Source organism: Apium graveolens, chromosome 9 (genome assembly GCF_009905375.1).
Source record: "Apium graveolens cultivar Ventura chromosome 9, ASM990537v1, whole genome shotgun sequence".
In the NCBI taxonomy this organism is placed as follows: Eukaryota; Viridiplantae; Streptophyta; class Magnoliopsida; order Apiales; family Apiaceae; genus Apium; species Apium graveolens.
The window spans coordinates 24,550,882-24,572,382 of NC_133655.1; the positions used below are offsets into that span (position 1 = coordinate 24,550,882).

A 21,501-nucleotide genomic window follows, 5' to 3' on the forward strand; every position below is an offset into this window, starting at 1 on the left:
TAATATTAAATATACTTATTAAAATCGATCAAATATTAAAAAAATTCAATATAATTTTGTTTTGACAAAAAAAGTTTCTATATTATCTTCATTTTTTTCATATAATAAATAAAAACAATAATAACGCATCATCCAAAAACCCTAAATACAACTACACTACCAGCCTTTCTCTCCCAATTTGTAAAACCCTAACAAACTAGAACCACAGCGCAGTGAATTAAAGATGTCAATAGACGTTGAAAAACCGGTTGAACTTGCAGAAATCGAGCCAGAAATCGAAGGAGACGAAGAGGTGGATGATTCATGGTCATCAGATTCTGAAATTGGAGATGCGTTGGATTATTTGGATTCAAAAGATGATGAAGATGCTATTGATGGAGCTTTTACACCTCAATCGAGGCGTCCTAATGCTCACGGTGGCCTTCATTCTCGTCAGAATGCCTCTTCGCTTCAGCCTCTTTCGAATCGAAACCAGAAATTCACCAATCACATTAGAGCCTCGCCTTTAGAGGTATAAATTATAAAATATATTTTGTTTTACATTTTTGTAATGTGTTGATAGTGTTTGTATATAATTAATTTTATTGGTCGTGTAGGAATGGGAGGGGAGGTTTGATGTAGGGATGTCGAATTCTGTTACTACTGCTATTCGTGGAAGTGTGAGAGATATGGCTATTGGAAAGACTAAAACTACGGAGAAAGCTGATCGTGCAACTGTGGAGCAGGTGTGTGTTTTCTTGTTGGATTGATCTTGTTTTGTTATGCTTCTAATTGTGTATCTGTGGTCTTTATATTTGTAGTGAACTTGGTAATATTTAAAGTATTGGAGGTAGTTTCGTTTATTAATTATACAACAATTTGCTTATTAGGTTAGTTATGTTAAGGTGTACTTTTTATGAGAAATGACTCAATGAGATGATATTCGCGCTATAGTACCAGAAACCCTTTTTTATCAGTAAGTGAAAATGATATATACACACAGTCGCACAAAATAAAACCTACAAGGTTCTTGTTAAAATCGTTGATTTTATTAATTATTTGCTTTCTTCAAATACCTTCAAGTGCATAAATGACTGGCGCAGGTCTGCTTTTGTTTAGAAAAGAAAGGTTTTTTACTTGTAGTGATTTTTCATGTATATATCAAGGTTGTAATGAATAACTGTTAAACTTCTTCTAACAAATCTAGATGCAAGAATAAATTTTTTGCAGGGTCATGCCTTTGTGTTTTAATGACTTATTTTTTAGAAGCTGATAATTAATCCAACTTCCCGAGTGCAAATATACTTGGGTTCTGGCGGAAGTGATGCCATTAGATTGTAGATAGTGTCATGACCTTTAGTTATTTTTTGACTACCTAGATCAATTAGCTAAGTTCAACTTTTAATTAGGTTGTTAGTAAAATGGGCCGAGTGCAAGTCTAGAAGTAGCTGAATCTGCTCAAAAGAAAGACAGTTCAAGTTCATTGTGATTGTGGCTTTTATAGGCCACCTCTAGTTTTACGTCACTACACTATGTGAAATTACGTGGTTTTTTTTATAATGTTTATATTTGACGAAACTCATGAAACCATATCTTATTTTCTTGCCAGGCAATTGACCCTAGAACTCGCATGGTTTTGTTTAAAATGTTGAATCGCGGTGTCTTTCACGATATCAATGGTTGTATTTCAACCGGTAAAGAAGTATGTGTGTTCTACTGCATTTGAACTTTTTCTCAAATTTTATTGGCGATTCTCCTTGATGGAATTGGTATCCACTTATCCTTAACCATGTGCCTTTGTATTGTTGTCTCTGTACAGGCAAATGTTTATCATGCTACAAAATCTGATGGTCAGGAATTGGCAATCAAAGTATACAAAACTTCTGTACTTGTGTTTAAGTAAGCTCGACAAACATCTTTCCTTTAGTTGTGATTTGATTCTCCGTTGTTGAAGAATCCAGCCTATAATGTTAATAATCTTCCCATTATTGCTAAATACTTGAAGCATTATTTTACTATTTCATACAAGTAAAATGATGACACATACGGTAGTCTTGGTTTCTTTTCTCGTTTCATAAAAATAGGGTCCTCTTCATAGATAAGTCGGTTTCTTTTTTATCTGTAACATGGGGAACAGGCACACCGATAGGAACCAGAGATCATGAGGTTATCTCCAAGGATTATGTCCATCTAAATTTTTGAACTAAAACGCGGTAAATAGATGATTGGTAACTGGATGACCACTCCTGTAATTTTCTTTTGGTCTAGAAGTTGCAAGTACAAGATTCTTTTGTTAAGAACTTAGGGTGTGATGAATCTCCTTTAATGTTCATTATCTTGAAGGGTAGTAGATGTTAGAAAAACAGTTGGACAGTAGATTAATATACTATGTTCATTCCTTCAATGATTTTCCACATAACTTTAAAGTGCTTCCCAGTTTGATTATGATTTAAGCTAAAATATATATGGATCCAATAAAACTTAGCAGCCGTGGGTAGTGTCTTTCAGCGACAGCACTCTACAGGCCATCTATATTTTCTTTTTCCCTTGCTGTTCAAGCTAGCATCTGAGATGAACAATTAGATTCTCCTTGTTGGTGTCAGAAATCAGTGTTACTAATTTTGATGTTCTTAATATTTTCAGGGACAGAGATAGATATGTAAAAGGTGACTACCGTTTCAGATACGGATACTGCAAGCATAATCCTAGAAAAATGGTCAAGACATGGGCTGAAAAAGAAATGAGGAATCTTATGAGGTACATGAATACAATAACTATGTACTTAACTGTAAATGCTTGTCTGATTTGTCTGTAATTGCTACAATGTTTTTGGCGATGATCACATTAAGAGCATTCCAGTAGGTTTTTTGCTAATTCATAGAGATTATTTTGAAAGGACTCTGTAGATTTAGTTGCTGTAATAAGCTTTATGTGGTATTATATTTTTGTCATGAAATTTTAAGTTTAGGCTCTTATTACTTGTAGAGCTGGACACTTGATCGAGAGAAAGAGGAATGCTGTTGTGATTGAGTGGCTTGTAAATTTGGAATTATAAGTCATGCAGTCTGTTGTTTGCTAACATTAATTTTCGGTGGCAACTCTTCTGATATTATCTGTCTAATTATTTCTTTTCGATTTAAAGTCTTTCAAACCTCCTCGAGTCCTCCGCATGATATTAAGTTGTTACCATTATAGTAATAAAAATTATGTTGAGATTTTATAGTCGAAACTCAATCTTCCAATTACTAGTAATAAAGATACCCATGTATTAGAGATTTTTATAATTCATGGACTTGCGGTGGTTCTCAAAGTTCAAATATGTAATGAGCTAAGTAATGCAATATGATGAGAAGCCCAAAATTATTGTCGGCCTTTAATTTTTATATGTTGGCTATAGGGACTTGGGGAGTAAGAAACATAGTAAGTGGTTCCATTAAAAATAACGAGTGTATAGTGCAAGATGAGCAATCAGAGACAGAGTATCATATCCTGCAGCAAGTGCACCCCATTATGTTTTGTGAAGCATCTATTTGCAATTTTTTCTTTTTCTTTTTTTATAATATTTTTGAGAGAGTATATATATATATATATAGTATTTGAAAATATAATACTCGAAAATGGTTTGATCTTTCTTGTGTATCTTTACAGGCTAAAGGCGGCCGGAATTAGGTGCCCAACCCCGCATCTTTTGAGGCTTCATGTTCTTGTTATGGAGTTTATAGGTAGTTCTACTTAGTTTATTCTGGATATATACAAACAAGTTAACAACCAATAACTAAATTATGGATCATTTTTATTTTTTTTACCCCTTGTAGATTCTTCTATTTTCTAACTATTTAAAATCACTGCTTTGGAAAAACTAAATCAGCGGAGAACGTCAGATATGATAGTTATAGTTGTCTTGGTTTTTTGTTTGATCCCTAAGTTGTCTGTATGAAATCTTGGTGATTTGAAGATTTTATGAGACAATCTTGTTTTTGCTATATTATTTTCTTGTTTGCCCCATAGTTTTCGACAGTAAAGTACTAAAGTAGTAAATCCATACCATCTGTGTCGATTTCTTCAAAATGTTTAAAGCTTAATGTCTCCACCGGCCAAAGACTCATGCAAGTTTTTTCTGCAGGTAAATCTGGCTGGGCTGCACCTCGACTCAAGGATGCTTCCTTATCTCTTGACAAACTACGTGAAGCATATATGGAGGTGTGTTTTAACAAATTTGAATTTTGAATGCATGGACAATTGCTTCTATCTGTAAAATTGTTTAGATTAGGAATTTTGTTTTACTTGGAAATTTACTTGTATCTGTAATAGGGAATGTTGAGCGTAGTCAATTATTACGACTGAAAATAAAATGATATTCAAAGACAGCTTTATACCCTGTAGATGGATATGTGAGTTGTTCATGTGGCTCATCTGCCTCGCTCAATTGTCTGGTAGTGGTTTTATTGAGAATATCACTGTAGCAGAAAAATCTAGTTGTACCATCGTACCATTTAATAGTAGGAGCATTCTAGTATACAACTGCAGATTTTATCTTGAACTGGAAAATTAGATGATTCTGAGAAGGAATTGTGTAAGGCTCAAGCTAAGATAGGGAATGGCTTTCAAACCTGACGAAATTATAATGTTATAATATCAAAATTTTGTTCATTGAATGCATGAATATACCTGTGCTACTTGGGTTGTGATATATGGTCCGTGGGGGCATGTTCTGGATTTTCTTAAAATTTGTAATATTTCCATAATCCTTTCCATCTGTCCCAGATTATAATGGCAATGCGCACATTATATCAGAAGTGCAAACTGGTGCATGGAGATCTCAGTGAATACAACATTCTTTTTTATGAGGTGAAGCTCTTGCACTGATTTACTTAATAACGTAAATGATATAATCCAGTTATTATCTTTTTCTTGTGAGGATTATTGTTTTAAAAAATCTTACTCATACCAGGGTCACTTGTATATTATTGACGTGTCACAATCGGTTGATCTTGACCATCCCCATGCCCTTGATTTCCTCCGGGAGGACTGCATTCATGTTTCAGTGAGTTTCTACATAATTACAGTTTTACAAAAAGAATAGATGAAGGTTAGCAATAGAACTTTTTCTAGTGAATAATAGTGAGCTTATTCAAGGAAGTTGTGAGTTTCAGGACTTCTTTAGAAAACATGGTGTTGCTGTAATGATGATTCGTGAACTGTTTGATTTCATAGTTGATCCATCCATCACCGACGAGTCTGTGGACAGTTATTTGGAAAAAGTATGACACATTTATGTAGTGTGCTCCTTCCAAGTCCTTCCGTCATGCATATTTTCATGTTTTTTGAAAGTGATTTTGTCTTGTTTTTAGGCACAACAAAAAGTATTGGCAAGAGGAGATAAAATTTGTGCAGAGGATCAAATTGCAGACTCTGTGTTTGCACAGGTGATATAAGCAGCCACATTATCTTTTTATATTGCTTTATTCCATGATGATATATGTATTTGTTAATTGTATGTTCCTGCTGCTCCCGTAAGCTACCGACTCAAGAAAGTGCTTGGTTATTGTCATAAGGTTAATTACTCGGAATGCATTAAGCTGAATCTGGCCTGTTACTTTTCATTATTTTCCTAAAACATGTTTGGAGAATTGTTGTCTCATTAATTAATTTTTGAGCATAAATCTTTACAACCGGTCCAGTTCTGCATGATCTTCCTATGTCTGACTTGATATTATATGTATATAACTTTTTCTGTAGTCATATATTCCTAAAACGCTAGATGATGTGATGCATGCCGAAGAGGATGTCAATAGAATAACTAGTGGCCAGGACACCGGAGATATGTTGTACCAGACAATCACAGGGCTCAAAGAGGCACTTGCCACTGCTCAAACCTCTCTTCGTAGAGAGGACCATCAACAGCAGCCTGGTGACATCATCTTGGAGACACCTACTGATCGAGATGGTCATATGATCTCCCAGGAAATTGATTCAGAGGATGAAACTGATGAAAGTGAAGATAGTGTAGTCGACTCCGATGGAGAAGGGTCAATGTCTGAAAGTGAGGCAAAGAGACCCGAGGATCTGAAAGCAGCTAGAAAAGAGAACAAGAAAAAAGTTAAAGAAGAGAAGAGAGAGGCTAGAAAAACTAAAGTACCGAAAGCTGTGAAGAAGAAAAAGAAAAAGCTGGCGAAAGCCAAGAAAACTAGGTAGAAGGTAGCTAGTGCCTAGTGGTTAAGATATGGTGCAACTAGAATATGGTGTGTTGGGACGCCAATTTTTCTTTATAAGTAGAATTGCTTGTTTTGTGATTAGAAACTTTATATACTACGAACCACAAGGTTTTGATATTATTTTGTACAAGTCGGAGACTCGACCTTAAATTCAACCGACAGTCGTGCAAGACCAAAAAGATGCATAATACAGTATATTAGTTATGCATTACTAAACAGTCCAGTAATCTTCTCATCGAGACTAAACGAAAATAAGATTTGCTTGTATATAAAACCTGCAGAAATGAATAGGATTGGAAGTGTAATTGTTACCACTGTACAGCGACATATTGTAATTTAAACTATTAGCATTAGGTGTTAATTGCATTCAATATTAATTAACCAAACAAATACTTCACTGTTAAATTGTATCCAATTTCTAAGATAACTGGGGTTGTGGGTATCGATCTAAATTACATTTTTTTAGGAACCATTTCTTTATTTATGTTCTTATATTGAATGATATTATTAAATTTGAAATAAATTTTACTTTTCAATAAAATATTGTGACTGACATGTGGGAAAAGTATTATTGAGTCTATTTGGAATTACCATAATTTACCAATAACTTTCTACGAAACATGGACACCCATTTATCAACAAAATATTTAGAGTAATGTAATTTATAATAAATAACTATGTGATTAATTTTTAAATTTTTTCATCATTTTGACAAAAAAGTTGTCAAATAGACAAAAGCAAAATATTTAGAGTAATGCAAGTTATAATAAATGATATGTGATTAATTTTTAATTTTTTTTGTCAAACAGACAATATTGAACTTTTTTTTTTTTTTTTTTGAGATAAACGTACTTGCATTAATTCAAATCAAAGGAAAGTACATCAAATAAGAGATTGGGAGCAACATCTTCCCACTCTTGAGAGTCTGACATAGAACGAGACACTCTAGCTAACAAATGAGCGACTCCATTCGCAGACCTAGGTACAAAACGTACTAGCACATTCTCAAAGTGCTTAAACAACGCAACACAGTCACCAACAATAGAATGAAAGTAGGATCGTCCTGTATCACCATTAACCGCATCTGCCAACAATTTAGAATCCGTCTCAAAAACACAGCGGCGGAAACCATACTGTTTTACCCATGACAGAGCCTCTTTAAACAATATTATCAGAACTTGATTATTATCAGAGTGTGATTAAACAGGCGATGGTGTACATTGCTCTTTTCAAAATTATTTTCGGGGTCCTGGGCATCCATTTCAAAATTTTGACTCTAAATATATCGTCTCGGAGCACCACATCAGGTGATGCAGAGTTTCATCTCCCGTGGATAGGTGGGGAACGGAAATCCGATCCGATTCGGGTCCTTTTTATTGGATATAGATTGACCTGAAAATTATCCAATTCGTAACCCGATATAATAAGGGAGATCCGAATAATAAATGAATTGGATATGGATTTAAGTTGATCCGATCCGGATATCCATGGTCTGATCTGTTTAATAATATATATAATATAATATATATTATATATAAACTTATAATATATATAATATAATATAATATATTTATAATAAATGGTATATAATTTAATATTTAAGTATCTAACTAGTTGACAGACCGAACCCTAAATCTAATATTTATAACGTAATTTTATACGTTCCTTGTTCAAGTTTCAATTTCATGCACAAGCACGACCAAGAATTTCAATCCAAATCAAATCTTAATCTTCATTATTAATTATGGTACATTTATTTATTGATTTTTTTTTTGAATTTCCTATTCAACAACATATCTAATAATTAGAAAAAAGGAGTTTTGATGATTATTTTTGTTCTGAATGCATCTATCACATTTTAAAAACTTCAATAAAATGAATCAAAACTGAACTTAGTAGCTTTGAAGCCATTTAAGATAATATAAATACTCTGAATTTACCCCGAGAATAGGATTACGTCGAATTTTTTTTATTTTTGTTCGGAAACTCCGAGTCTCCGAGTCCGACATCACCGCTGGAGTTTTTGGTCACATTGGAAAAAAGAGAGTATAATGTTGTGCTTAGTTTGGGTTTTGTTTTATAGTAAATAATAAAATAAAATAAATTGTGAAAAGTAGAAAGAATCAAGTGAAGAAGCGTAGAAAAGCAAGAAGAGAAAAGGAAAAGAAATAAAGAAATAAAAATATGTACAAGGACTGGGAAGCAATGGGGGACAATCAATAAGCCCAGAAGACATTCAATCCAACAAGCCCCATTTACCTCACCCCATCATCAACTCCATGCCTCAACGTTTTCTTAACTTTCACTCTACCAGTACCCAACCCCCTCAGGTAAATAAGACAACATTTGTTTTTTAATTCTACCAAGAAATTCTACACTACTTTTAAATATGTAGTTATATACACAAATATGAGTGTGTTCTATGACGATTAAGATGAAAAATAGTGAATTACCTTTGCAATTTTTGTTACTTTAACTTTTAATTATTATATACTTCATTCTTTTTACTGATTTTAGTTTTATCATTATCATAGTTTAATTTGGCTTACAAATGTCTTCTAATCCATAAATTTATAATGCATTACATTACATACCTCATTTTGTCTTATAATTTAGTCTGCAACATACATACATGATACACTGACATGTAAAAGGAAAAATTTTTAGTTTGGGAAATTCTCAACGGTACCCTCGTACTTTTGGCCTTTTTAGATGGTACACCAAATAGTTTTGACTTCTATTTGTTACCCTCATATTATTATACAATTCTGAGATGTACTCCTCCCGTTAAGCCCTGTTAATCAAACGTTTAATTACCTCATAAACAGTATAAAACACAATTAATAACAGTTCAAGCCTAAACTGATAGAACAACAACAATATGATAACAAGTTTAAAAAAAATAGAAATCAACCAAAAGGTCCATCCAATAACCATTCAAAACATCCATCTATAATCATTCAAAAGACCCATAAACATATAACAAGATAACCTTATAAATTTAAAAGATTCGACTGTAATGACCAAAAAAGTCTACAAATTAAACATTTAAAAACATACCAAATATGTTCTGATTCGTTCTTAAATATGAGATGGAATTCCAGACAACTGCCAAGCACCACAAGAACATATTTTGCTATTAAGAGAGAGAGGGAATTGAGATTTACCCTCGTGAATTTCATATTCCCCGGGTTTTGACATGTATGCTTTACAACTGATAGTTTCCTTACTTATGGCCTTCAACATTTTGAATATCTTAGGACAAAGATCATCATCATTCCAAGTACTTGCAACTTGATACCTTGTTGCCATTCTTACCATGCAAACCCTCCTAATCCCTAAAATGCAAGAAAAAGGCAGAAATCATATTAGGTGAGATAGGAGGTGGGGTAAGCTAGCATTGATTTTAGGTTTAATTTTGGGTTTGGGTTTAGGTAAAGTTTTGGGCTTGGGTTTAGTTTTACTCTTGGCAGGCTTCACTGAGGTATCCTCATAATCATCCAGAGAAGGCAAATCATCATTACATCCGGATAGAGAAAGATGGTCATTATCATGTTCTACAATATCATCAACCCGAACAATTTTTTGGGCATCATTTTGTCTTCTCAAATTCAAAATCAGCTTATATAGGGTACTAGGTTTCATAGTTGTCCCAACTAATATCTTAATAGGATTTTTTTCTTTTAACCTCTCAAACATTATCATCAGTTCGGCATCTGTTTCTAGTTTCTTGTGGCTCATCTGATAAACATATTGAAAAGTTGGATAACTGTAGTTCAACTTAATACCCCTGTTTTTAGCTTCATCTTCGTAATCCATAACCAAATCCAGTAATGTGCATTTATCAATTTCAACCTTAATATCTATAGTTATACCCCTCCATTCAAAATGTAAAATCTTATGATCACCCATGTTGTAATAATAGTGCAATATATATACGAAATCAAAATCAAAACCTTAAAATTTAACAATAAGATACATATAAACATATATATATCAATTCATTTATATACGAAATAGCAGTACAAGATGAAGGGTATAACCTCTCAAACATATGTGAACAGTGAACATATACATGAGTCTATTGATACACACATATAAGAAAAGTGAAATTAAAGATGAAGGATACATACCTCAATTGAAATAAAAGATTGATTATTTTATGGAAGCGGATGAAGAAGAACCCTAATCGCACTTAACTAATCCCCAATTCTCCATATTGTTGAAACTGAACCTAACCGGACTTGACACTGTATAAGCGTTATGTTTTTTATTTTTATTATTTATTTATTTTTATTTTAAAGTTAATCATGGGTAATTAAACGTCTGATTAACAGAGTTTAACGGGAGGAGTACATCTCGGAATTGTATAATAATATGAGGGTACCAAATGGAAGTCAAAACTATTTGGTGTACCATCTAGAAAAGCCAAAAGTACGAGGGTACCGTAAGAATTTCCCTTTTAGTTTTAAGTTTAGCAAAACCTTTGTCAAAATAAATAAAAACAAATAAACTTCTAAGCCTATCAAATTAAAAACCTTGTGTCAAATATTTGCTATTTCTTCGTTGTATATATTTCGTGCAATGGTTGTAGCATTAGTAAAGTATTTTGGTTCTTTCCAGCTGCCAATAGATTTCTCAAAATTCCGCTAATAGCCAATTGTATATGTATATGTACGTTGCGGTTCATGGTACGGAAGCTTACTAGAAATTTAAAAATTCACATAAAATAATATTGGAAAACTAGTTTAAGATCCAAATGAAAAAAATAATAAAACTTCAAGCTATTGACAATCCCTATATTTGTCCTATATCAATATCCATGTTTCGGTTGTGTCCTGACATATTATTCTTAGTTAATCATTTTTCTATGCTAATTTTAATTGTGCTCATTAATGGTATCGCTTATCTTGCGACAGGAAAACGATGTTAACTATGACCATAGATTTCAGCGCACTGGTCAATGGTTACCAGTTTATACTTGGTTAGAATCTATAAAAGATGCAGAGGAGGTAGTGAATACGAAAGATATATTGGACTGGCTATCTGCAAACCCAGATGTCAGAGATGATTTACAATCAAGACACTCCCGTGGTCACTTGATGCACTACATTAAACAGTGTCATCTTAAAATGCTGAAGAGGAAGGAGAAGAAGAAGGTAATGTCGATCTTTATTATTCCATCTTATGCTCCAAATTCATAAATACATTTATTGTCTTGGTTATTATGCATTTTGTACCATTGGTTCAATAAATATTAGAGTAGATTGTTTGCATGTGGCTTGTATAGTCTGTACTTAATACTTAATAGTGATAGCCCGATAGGCTTATGATTAGCAAGGTAATATTAGTATTTAAAATATGTAATATGGTCATGTTCAGTTACAAATGATCTTAGGTGACAACTATGAACCAGACAACCAGTTAATAGAATTTGTGTTTTTGGTCAATTGTATTCATATATTAGTGAATCCGGTTTGTGTATCGTAAACAAAATTTCAGGCTCAGAGTTCTTGTAAGTTCTAGTGTATATTTGGTGAATCTCCGAAGTTGGTAAAGTTTGTAGCTGACCGACATCTGTAATTTGACAGTGCACTCTAAACACTCTGATATTCTGCGGTAATTGTTAAAACTTAAGCAGGTTTGTTGTTCAATTTGTAGAATTAGATTCTTGAAGAGTTAGTGTACAGAAAATGGGATCCAAGCTAGATTCTTTCGATTGCAAATTGCATCTACAACTGGCATACATTGTAAAAGATGTTATGTGTCCATTTTACAGCAAGGAATTCCAATTTGCATATACTGATCAATATCACTCCATAATATAGACATATGTGTAAAATTCTTCTGAAAGCATATTTTGGGTCCTGTGCGTACTAGTATGGAAAATAGGAAATGGCTCGCACTTGGATTATTTAGTATTAACATGTGCCACTAATGCAGCAGATTCTTTATCATTGTTCTTAGCAAGCACCAAGCGATTAATTTAGTGTAATAACAGTCAGTATTTACCTACATATCTGGGACCCTTTCTGTTAGTTGCAAGTCTTTAACATTATTTTGTTTCCATTCCCAAACCTTTAAAACTAAAAGAAAGTATCTAGTCTCTGATTCAGCTATAAATTATTTAACATGTATTAGTATTCAATTCAGCGGTTTTACTTCTCTTAGATAATATTTTTGTTGATGTTAATTGCTATTTCTTTTATGGAACTGATCTAGGTTCTACTTTGGACAGGGATTGCCTCTTACTGATAAAGCAAACACAGACATAGTTTCAAAAGGTGAAGAAAGAAAACTGGCACTTCCCCTTCCATGTATGTTGCTTATAATATTATTAATTTGCTTATACCATCAAGCCATGTATATCATCCAGCTTAGTTGCCAGCTTTGTGGGTTCTTTTATTTGTTGGCCTTGAGGTTATTCGTGTCAGCCTACCATACTGTAACCGTCAGTTTGACTTCTGTGTATCAATGTTCGATTCAGTGCATAACTAGACGATAAATTTATGTTACATACATACTTTAATAATTGTTACTAGTATCCGCATGCATATAGTAAGTATCTTTACATAGTAATTTCCATGCAGACATTATACATGATGGTTTCTGATTAGTTCTTAAGTAGAATATATTTGTATTCTGATTATTCGTGTTGCTTCTGGAAATACGTAAATAATTTAATGTTTAACGGGAAAAACTGCTAGATTTATGCCACCACATACATATACAGCCTGATTTTGTTGAGGTCTCCCCTTAAACCTTAACTAGCCTAACCAAACAAAACACTTTTATGTTAATAAATAAGAAGCAGGGATACTTGGGTCGCATGCCGAGTCCTCGTGTCTGATACTCGACACACGTATCCCCGCATCGGACACACGGATTCTTCCACCATACACACTTGGGTCGCATGCCGAGTCCTCGTGTCTGATACTCGACACACGTATCCCCGCATCGGACACACGGATTCTTCCACCATACTAATCTGAAATTTTATCTTCAAAGACAAAATCTATTTTAGTAAACTACATTCAAAAAATTAAGTATACATGTCTGTAAGTTACTACAAAATTATTGATTATCGTATTCAGTTTTGCACAAATTAGAAGATTTTACTTGTATTTTTGTGTTTTAGATTAATAAATGTTGCATTTGATTCATTTTTCATGCAATTTTTGGTTTTGTTAGTAGGTTTTATTATGTTTAATAGGAAAATACATATGAATTTTTTGTTTATTATTCCCGTGTCCCCCCTCACCCGTATACCCATATTATTATATTTGTCGAATTCCCATATCCCCGCACTACGCACTCGCACTCCCGCACCTGTGTCCTTGCTTCCTAACTTGATATAGAAGAGGCACATTATTAAGAAGTTTACTGTGGTCTTATTGGCTGGTTGAACCAATTGTTTAGTGACCGGAAGATAGTTGAGGCTGGAATTTTCTCAATAGTCATTATTCGGTTTTCTTTTGCCCTTGATATGTTTGAAGCACACTAGTAATGTGCTTATTTGGTCAAATTCCATGTTTATTGTTTACTAGTGAAATTTGTTTGTGGACAGTATTTTTTTATCATGTGGATGTTGTCACTCTTTCTCAAATCAAATTTGGGAACATGAGTAATCATAAGGTCTCTCCTAGAAGTTGGAATTCATGGGGGTGGAAATTGTTGTCTAAAAGTTGTTAAGATGCAATTTCAAATCTATTGCTAGTTTTCAAATTGCATCATGCTTTTCATTTCGTATGTGTAGGGGAAATTCAAATAATTTTTAGCCTTGGTTGGCTGTCTTGCTTTCTCATTTTCTTATTAGTAAAATCCGCAGGCAATACGATGAATAATATACCTACTGACAGTGATCTGTACGTGGCAAAACGCAGTGAAGCTTTACACAAATACGAGATGTATGTCAATATGAATATTACTTTCTATCACATTAACACAATTATACATCTCGTTACATAGTTTGCTCACGAATTACTTCACGGATTTTCCAGTTTGGTTGATTTGGAGAAACAGCTCTCCACCCTTTTCCCTAAGCCACAGCTTTTAAACAAGTGAATCTGCAAATTCAGGTAGATGTGTGGTGCTGACAATGCTGCTATGGTTACTTGTAGTCTCTTGGCACCTGAGCTTGATCCCAGTGTGGCATACTTGTAGTCTCTTATCACCTGAGCTTTTACAGGCTCTCCATTTATTTCGTATTTATGTAGGTATATGTAAATTAGACATTCTAATGTAAATCCAACTTGGATTATCCAAGCCTTTATAGTATTGGAGAAGTTTATACTTACTATGTCATTTGTTAGATATCATGTTTGTTCTGTTGGCTGATGTCATATTGAGCAATCTGTAGTGTACTATTCTTAACAATTTGGATTGTGACCCAAGTATAATTCAAATGTATCTGTTTTTTGATGGTAAAACAACAAATGACTAAAGTAATTCTTTAGAAAACGTCTATTTATCTTTAGAAAAAGTCTTCTTTCAGCTTTATGTTCAGAGAGCAAGAAAACTCCAGGGTTACAATGTGCTAAAGCTTGTATGAACTTATTTTGGTGTTCGACTGTCAGCTTAAAATGAGGGTCTGTATGAGTTGCAAGTTATCTCAGTTTTTCTCATCCAACTCAACTTATCAGCAGAATCCCCTTCCGCATTTTGATATTAGTGTTCTTCCCATCAAATCCATCAGACTGCTCCTTTCAATAAACTCCTTTTTCATAGATATTGTAATATCGTTACTCTTCCTAAGCCTCATTTCTTCCAGCACCACAGCACCGCCATATTTTCTTCTCATCCCCACCCCCTGGCCATTCATATCTGCTTTTTGCACAAACCACTAGTACTTGATCGTTAACCCACCCCGGCCCCCGTAACTCAACCGGTTGAGACCGGAATTTTAGGAGCTTACCACCACGTCAAGTTCTTAAATTCGATCAAGTGAACGCTCATATTAATTAGGGGTAATGTTGCGGGGATATTGTGCTAGCCCAAGATTAGTCGAGGTGCATTTCTTCGTTTCAAAACCGCCATTTTCATTTTAACTATCTTCAACTTGGGTGACGAGGTTCAAGTTTTCAACATTAATTAATTTTCTTGATTGCCCTCCAAATTTTCATTCACATTTCAAAAACAAAACCCCTAAATTTTTAATTTATTTTTTGGTTGAAAAAGAAGACTTTGTTTACTTCAATGTATGCAATCAATTTATCAAGTAAAATCTACAAAAAAAAATTGAAATTAGAAGTAAAATTTACCTTATAATTTATGTGTTACTTATCAAACTTTAAGTGAAAAGGACATTTTTTAAAGATAATTAAACGAGCAATGTATAAAATTACAAGTTATGAAAAATAGGAACTGATAAAAATACTAACAATTACGGTCACAATGTTTCATTTTCTTAATTTTCGTCAAAGCCCTGGGAAGAAATTTAAAAGTGTTGATTACATAATAAGAATCTTGAAATCCGATTTACAAGCTATTGTAGTTCTAAAATATACGCAGTCATTATCGCAATATAAAAGTTAATTTAAACCAAACTTGAGCAATATGACTTCTTCCAATAAATAGAACTGCTAATAGCTGGAAGTTTAATAATTCAATGTACATTTACAATCTTTAATATAAAATTACACAGAATTTGCACAAAATTAATAATTTCTACAGCACAACCCAAACACGATGGAGAAGGGTCATTTGTGAATCGTGTATATTGCAAGAAGTCAATTTCAATCATTTCGATACAACTCTTATCCCCTTACTATTAGCACATGGATGTAAACCATTGGCCGGACCTATATTGTCCCTATAGCGGTAAAACAGAAGGGAGACAAAAGATAAAACCTCTACTAACACTCTAACAGCCACCATCAAACAACCATTTCCACATCATGAACCTCATCTTGGTCATACGATGAACTGACAGATTCAAACAGGTGCTCTATTCTTAAAGGAGAATGCCGAACCATGTGCTGGAATACTACCTAAAAGTAGCCAACCAATAATACTGTCAAATTAGAGATTTTTAGAATTGAAGAAATTTAAACAAATCAATCACAAAACTACATCTTAAATGGATTAGGGTAGAGAGAGTGTGTGTGTGTGTGTATATGTATATATATCACGAGTTTAATTAAATACAGAACAGTTACTTTTCTTCTGATAAGGCTTCAACATCCTATAAAGGGGAAGAGAGCCGCAAGAGAAAAAAGAACAAAAACAAGATACACGACAATTTGACCATCACAAGGTTTCACTTCAACAAGCCTTTACTAAACCAGACCTCCAAGAGTAATAACATTATGATCGATCGGACTTCGTAGAGGAATAAGCAACTTGGTAAAAAAATGGCATTCAAGTATCCTTTGAACAGTTTGCATCTGTAGATCTATAATTAATTAATGATGCTAATCTACTAAAGGGAACCTTTGAACCTATGCAAGCCACTGCTTTTATCTAAACAAACTGCAGAATCCAGATTCGAAGGACATTTACCAATGGAAGCATAACAAAGTGGTGACTTCTGTTGTATGACTTAGTTCACATGATACCAAAACTATCTTAACAAAAATAGAATGCGGATTTATTAGTTACAAAATCAGCCACAGCCAAACAATAGCTTTCAGAAAATTTAGTCGTTCTAGTCCGTCTACAGTTAAATTAAGTATAAAAAACTCTAAGTAGAGCACGAAGTGAAGTTTACTTACCTTGGAGTAAGTATCTGCAAAAGCACGTGCACGATTTACTTTCCCAAGGTATTGCAGGTCAGCCTTCTCAAGTTTTCCATCCAAAAAATTTAATCCTCCTTCACTAACAGCAAATCTTAAAAGGTTTCCAGGATGCAATTCTGACTGAAAATATAGAGGCAAAAAAGTTAAAAATGTATAATAAACCCTCGAAGCTTATAAGCTGAATGGCATATGAATATATCCGCCAACTAGCTTATAACTGCACAGGATTTGAAACTATAATTGAAGACATGCTTTGAATTATAAGTAGTTCATGTTTGACAATTATGAAAGATCTCGAATATTCCATGGTACTAGCATCACATCCTCAGCCTTTATAACCTAATATATTATATGCTCAACTTCCATAAGCCAGAAAATTGACATATTAGTTTGTCATTTATTAACTAAAACAACGCTTTCTACATTCACCTACTCTTTTATGTTCACCTACTCTTTTACGTCATGTCAGAAGAATAACAAGTGCTAAGCTTTTTGGGGTCAAACCTTTTCAATGAATTCCTTATTCAGACAACCAAACACAACAGGAGGATCATCAGATGTAGTCAGTTTTCCATCACCTTGAAGTTCCAAAGCAATCTAATTATCCAAAACAAACAAAAAAAAGCCGGTCAAAAAAATTTGTCTGCTGCTCAACAACACAATATATGACAGATTAATTTTATTTATAATCTTAATGGAAAATAAGCATAGAAGTTGCACAGTGACTTGGCCTGAATATGCCAATTCATCGGGGAATAACCAACAACAAAAGATATCTATTCAATAGTATCAAGAACACAATCGGTCATATGTCTTCTAGCTACGAATTTGACGACATATGAAACTCCTAGTTAGGGTTTCGTATATTTGCTTAAGTCTATACCATCTTTAGTTGTTATTTAAGCTTTAAATTGTTGCAGGATACTGTTTGAAGCTGAGATGCTTAACAGATGGTGCTTCTATAGTACAGGCCATAAATGTATCAGTAATTATTGTACAAACTATGGATGAGATGCTTAAAGTTGAACTTGAATTATTTAGTACAAAAGTATATAGAGAGAATGCAGTGTAAGTACCTGTTGCTGATGTGGTATTTGCCCTTTGCCGTCTGTATCAATGACATATTGACTGCAATTCTCATCTTTCCAAACTAGCGCCAATGGTGTATTTCCAATTTGATAGTGTGCATTTCTAATATAAAGAAATATAAGATTTGTCAGAATAGAAGATTATTTGATTGAGAAGCATAGCAACAAGTTCGAGCCTGCACATGGGAGGTTGTTACAAATGAAGTTGTTAGGTAATCCATTTTACATATATAAAACCAAAAAAAAATCTAAAATTGCTCAATATTAGGCAGATCTTTCGAAAACCACTAAAATGACTGCTCTTTGAGTTTATGCTCTTTATTTGTTTAGACCAAATTAAAAAGAAATGTCTTTAAGATGACAAAGTTGAATCAGATATTAAGAACGCTAAATTCATAGCAGCTAATACAAATTTCTATTTACTACACTCAAATTTAATGAACTACTAATTCTCCTATTCAATAATAGTAACTCTACAATTTAAGATTAAGACTATTAAACAACTACACATGCAATTTAGTAAAAAAAAAACTACACATGATTCCAGAGGAAAAGAATATTAACTTCATAGTACAGTTATGACCTTTGTTGTAGCAGAAGTTCATTTGATTGCATCTCGCACATTAACATATTGATGAAAAACGAAAATAAATAATTAATATATCTATTACTAATTACTCCCTCCGTCCCACTGGGATGTTTACGTTACTATTCGGCACGCATTTCTAGGCTTCTAAAAAGTATAGTTTCATAATGTTTTTTCAAATTTTTTTTTGAATTAAAGTTTAAACATAAAACTTGTATTCAAAAAAAAAAAAAATTTAAAAAAAATTATGAAACTTTAAACGAGCATTGAAAAGCGTGCCGAAAAGTAACGTAAACAATCCAGTGGGACGGAGGGAGTAGTTTATATCTATTTAGTGTAAAGATAAATATCATATATATCTATATGTTTTAAATGTGGGGCTAAGATTATATTAATTTATTTTTAATAAAGCCCAATTGTTTATGGGCCTTCATTAGCTTATTTTATTAGTTCTATTCCTATATAAGCGTTGTAATCCCTCACATTTTACTTAGCTTTGATTAAACACTTTTCTTGAGAATGATAGAATGACGAGGAACGAGAATAAATAATTAATATATATGTTATTAATTAGTTTATATCTATCTAGTTTAAAGATAAATAACATATTAATCTATATGTATTAAATGTAAGGCTAGGATTATATTAATTAGGTAGTTTATTTAATAAAGCCCAATTGTATATGAGGCTTAGGCCTTAGTCTATTAGGTTATTTTATTAGTTCAATTCCTATATAAGCAATGTAATCCCCCACATATTACTTAACTTTGATTATACACTTTTCTTGAGAATAATATTGATTTTATTCATGGGAATTGTGTAATTAATTGCTTATTATCGTTTAATTTAATACATCGTTGTTTCTACAAATTTGTCCTGCATCACATATTGTGAATTGATATTTCACACATAGAAAGGGAGTAGGATAATCAGCAAGTACAGAGCTGTACACATTCTCTTCTTGACAATATTTCTAATTAGTGAATGGTATCAGGACTTCTAATACCAGTACATCTCCCAATAAAAGTCGTGAACAAAGAGTTACCAAGCAATAGCTTCTGCAAACGCAGTTAAACTACTATCTGATTTACAAACAAGTTTCATTTTGAAAATGCCACACAACTAAAAAGTAAAGAAGCTTCACTAGGATGCCTACATATAATACAATAACCAAACTTAATGCATTGATACCACATAGTCTTTTCTATATAGAACCATTTTCAAGAAGAGCAACTTATCACGGTTTTCAATCTTAAAGCAAGGTCATCACATTCTAATACTGCATTTACTTTGAGAAGAAAGAACAAAAGAACACACTTGCACCGGTGTACTGCAAGCCAATCAGGCATCAAAGGTAATAATATAAGTTTGGAACACAGGGAACATACTTGTTATAAAAAGCTAGTCCATCCTTCACATACGGAACTGATCCTGTATAAGCTGTATTTAGACCTTCATAATCACAATTGTAGATGGTAAGCAGACTGAATCTGTATCTATGATACTGTGATGGAGCTTCGCATGCCCCTGTCTCAAGAATCTTGTTGTTCAACCAGAAGAATCTGAACTCAGCAGTGCATTCATAAAACGAGACACCAGCCCAACAAACCATGTCGATAACGTAATAAGTTTGATCCAACTGCAATTAACAAATAACAATAAACAACCAAAAATAAAGTTCCAAACTTCACTATTGTACTGGTTTATCAGAAACTGTAACTACAAGTTGTACCTCGTGGAATATGCAGTCGAGTATAGTATATGATTGTCCAGATCCACCACCTTTTTTCCGAGATCCATTAGGTAAAGCAGAAGGAAACCGATGCAATAACGAACCATTTCTCAGTCTACTAATAGTAGTCCCATTCAAAGAAACAACAAAACATCGTTTTCCAGAAGGCCTTGCAAACACATACCTGCAATTTTACAATTAATCACCATTCAAATTTCTCAAAAACATAAACATTCAAATTGCCACTATATAACAGAAGCCTATACATATCACTCTGTCGGTTTTACAAACTTTCCTGCAATAATAATATAGCGCTTTGGCTTACTAAATGGGTTATATAGCATTCAAACTATAAATATGCATGTACATATAGTTTTGTCAAGTTCACAAACTTTCATGATACAAAATTGGCTCTCTCTCTCTCTCTCCATACACTGCCAATGTGTTACAACGCTAATCAAACAAACAAACAGAAACAAACCAGTCGACATTTAATCGATCAGGAACATCGATCATCCACTCCGGAAGCATCAATTGTTTAGCAAACCACTTACGAACCTCCGGCCCTCGAAGCTTCGAAGCATGACGAATATCCAAATCCCTAGAGCTCGACGGATGTTGTGTTTCACTCAATTGAGCCTCCGCTTCACTAAATTGAGCGCCTCCTTCATTGATTTCGAGTTCGGGTAAAAGCTCTAAGTCTTCGGGTACGGGTTCGGAGTTTTGATTGGGTAAAGAAAGGACAGTGGAAGCTAAACATCGGGCTTGGTGCTGAGCGTCACGACGGTTCTGATTTTGACGGAGAAGTGAAAGATCACGGCGCTTTTGTTGGTCGGAGATTGCCGGACGTTTAAACGGACGGCGAATATCGTGAGGCGCCATTTATTTATGGGATTTTTTGTGTAATTGTAGCTCTGGTTTGCTGGTCGTTGGAGCGCCCTTTCGATACCCAGTTCCTCTTTTTGAACCGGGAGATTGAAAAAAAATGACAAAAATTACCGATTTTTTAAAATATTTAATAAAATTAATTATTCTAAAAAAATGATCAATTTTAGTATTGAATATTTCACTGTGATTTGGGTATTTCAATTTGTATAAAATACTCCACCGATAATTGAATATTTCATATATGAGATACTGCATTGAGAGTTGATAATCTCGTATA

General features: G+C 33.5%; 3 protein-coding genes and 1 long non-coding RNA gene across 7 annotated transcripts; 2 read left to right on the plus strand and 2 right to left on the minus strand.

Annotated features, from left to right (window-relative positions):
* The first annotated feature begins 130 nt into the window (after positions 1-130).
* Positions 131-6,349, plus strand: LOC141683698 (uncharacterized). The gene is made up of 12 exons (XM_074488450.1): positions 131-511; positions 597-725; positions 1,589-1,681; positions 1,799-1,878; positions 2,623-2,736; positions 3,628-3,701; positions 4,103-4,179; positions 4,744-4,827; positions 4,931-5,023; positions 5,133-5,240; positions 5,331-5,405; positions 5,719-6,349. Exons 1-12 carry the CDS (start codon positions 224-226, stop codon positions 6,172-6,174), a joined length of 1,671 nt encoding a protein of 556 aa, XP_074344551.1. The 5' UTR covers positions 131-223; the 3' UTR covers positions 6,175-6,349.
* A 1,957-nt stretch (positions 6,350-8,306) lies between these two features.
* LOC141683699 (uncharacterized) lies at positions 8,307-14,512 on the plus strand. 4 transcript variants are annotated; one of them, XM_074488451.1, is made up of 5 exons: positions 8,307-8,524; positions 11,114-11,353; positions 12,433-12,511; positions 14,011-14,101; positions 14,195-14,512. In XM_074488451.1, the coding sequence occupies exons 1-5, from the start codon at positions 8,474-8,476 to the stop codon at positions 14,256-14,258; spliced, it is 525 nt and encodes a 174-aa protein (XP_074344552.1). In that variant the 5' UTR covers positions 8,307-8,473; the 3' UTR covers positions 14,259-14,512. The 4 variants fall into 4 exon arrangements, with proteins under 4 accessions (XP_074344552.1, XP_074344554.1, XP_074344555.1 ...); XM_074488453.1 differs by having other exon boundaries at positions 12,433-12,478; XM_074488454.1 differs by having other exon boundaries at positions 8,311-8,524; positions 12,433-12,478; positions 14,023-14,101.
* On the minus strand, positions 8,796-11,086 carry LOC141683700 (uncharacterized). The gene is made up of 3 exons (XR_012560411.1): positions 10,328-11,086; positions 9,362-9,532; positions 8,796-8,988 (listed from the first exon to the last, which is right to left on the minus strand). It is a non-coding gene; the product is annotated as an uncharacterized LOC141683700 (long non-coding RNA).
* A 1,228-nt stretch (positions 14,513-15,740) lies between the features above and the next one.
* Positions 15,741-21,295, minus strand: LOC141687078 (uncharacterized). Its single transcript, XM_074492231.1, has 7 exons — positions 20,818-21,295; positions 20,337-20,520; positions 19,993-20,243; positions 18,007-18,121; positions 17,435-17,527; positions 16,907-17,050; positions 15,741-16,183 (listed from the first exon to the last, which is right to left on the minus strand). The coding sequence occupies exons 1-7, from the start codon at positions 21,216-21,218 to the stop codon at positions 16,070-16,072; spliced, it is 1,302 nt and encodes a 433-aa protein (XP_074348332.1). The 5' UTR covers positions 21,219-21,295; the 3' UTR covers positions 15,741-16,069.
* Between the last annotated feature and the right edge of the window lie 206 nt (positions 21,296-21,501).

Excerpts from the sequence above, each read along its gene's own strand:
- LOC141683698 (XM_074488450.1), top strand. The coding sequence starts at position 224 with ATGTCAATAGACGTTGAAAAACCGGTTGAACTTGCAGAAATCGAGCCA. Across the intron at positions 512-596 it reads TTAGAGCCTCGCCTTTAGAG|GAATGGGAGGGGAGGTTTGA; the intron begins GTATAAATTATA and ends TTGGTCGTGTAG. Across the intron at positions 5,024-5,132 it reads AGGACTGCATTCATGTTTCA|GACTTCTTTAGAAAACATGG; the intron begins GTGAGTTTCTAC and ends TGTGAGTTTCAG.
- LOC141683699 (XM_074488451.1), top strand. The coding sequence starts at position 8,474 with ATGCCTCAACGTTTTCTTAACTTTCACTCTACCAGTACCCAACCCCCT. Across the intron at positions 12,512-14,010 it reads ACTGGCACTTCCCCTTCCAT|TAAAATCCGCAGGCAATACG; the intron begins GTATGTTGCTTA and ends TTTTCTTATTAG. Across the intron at positions 14,102-14,194 it reads GCTTTACACAAATACGAGAT|TTTGGTTGATTTGGAGAAAC; the intron begins GTATGTCAATAT and ends CGGATTTTCCAG.
- LOC141687078 (XM_074492231.1), bottom strand. The coding sequence starts at position 21,218 with ATGGCGCCTCACGATATTCGCCGTCCGTTTAAACGTCCGGCAATCTCC. Across the intron at positions 20,244-20,336 it reads TCGACTGCATATTCCACGAG|TTGGATCAAACTTATTACGT; the intron begins GTACAACTTGTA and ends TGTTAATTGCAG. Across the intron at positions 17,528-18,006 it reads AAATACCACATCAGCAACAG|ATTGCTTTGGAACTTCAAGG; the intron begins GTACTTACACTG and ends TTGGATAATTAG.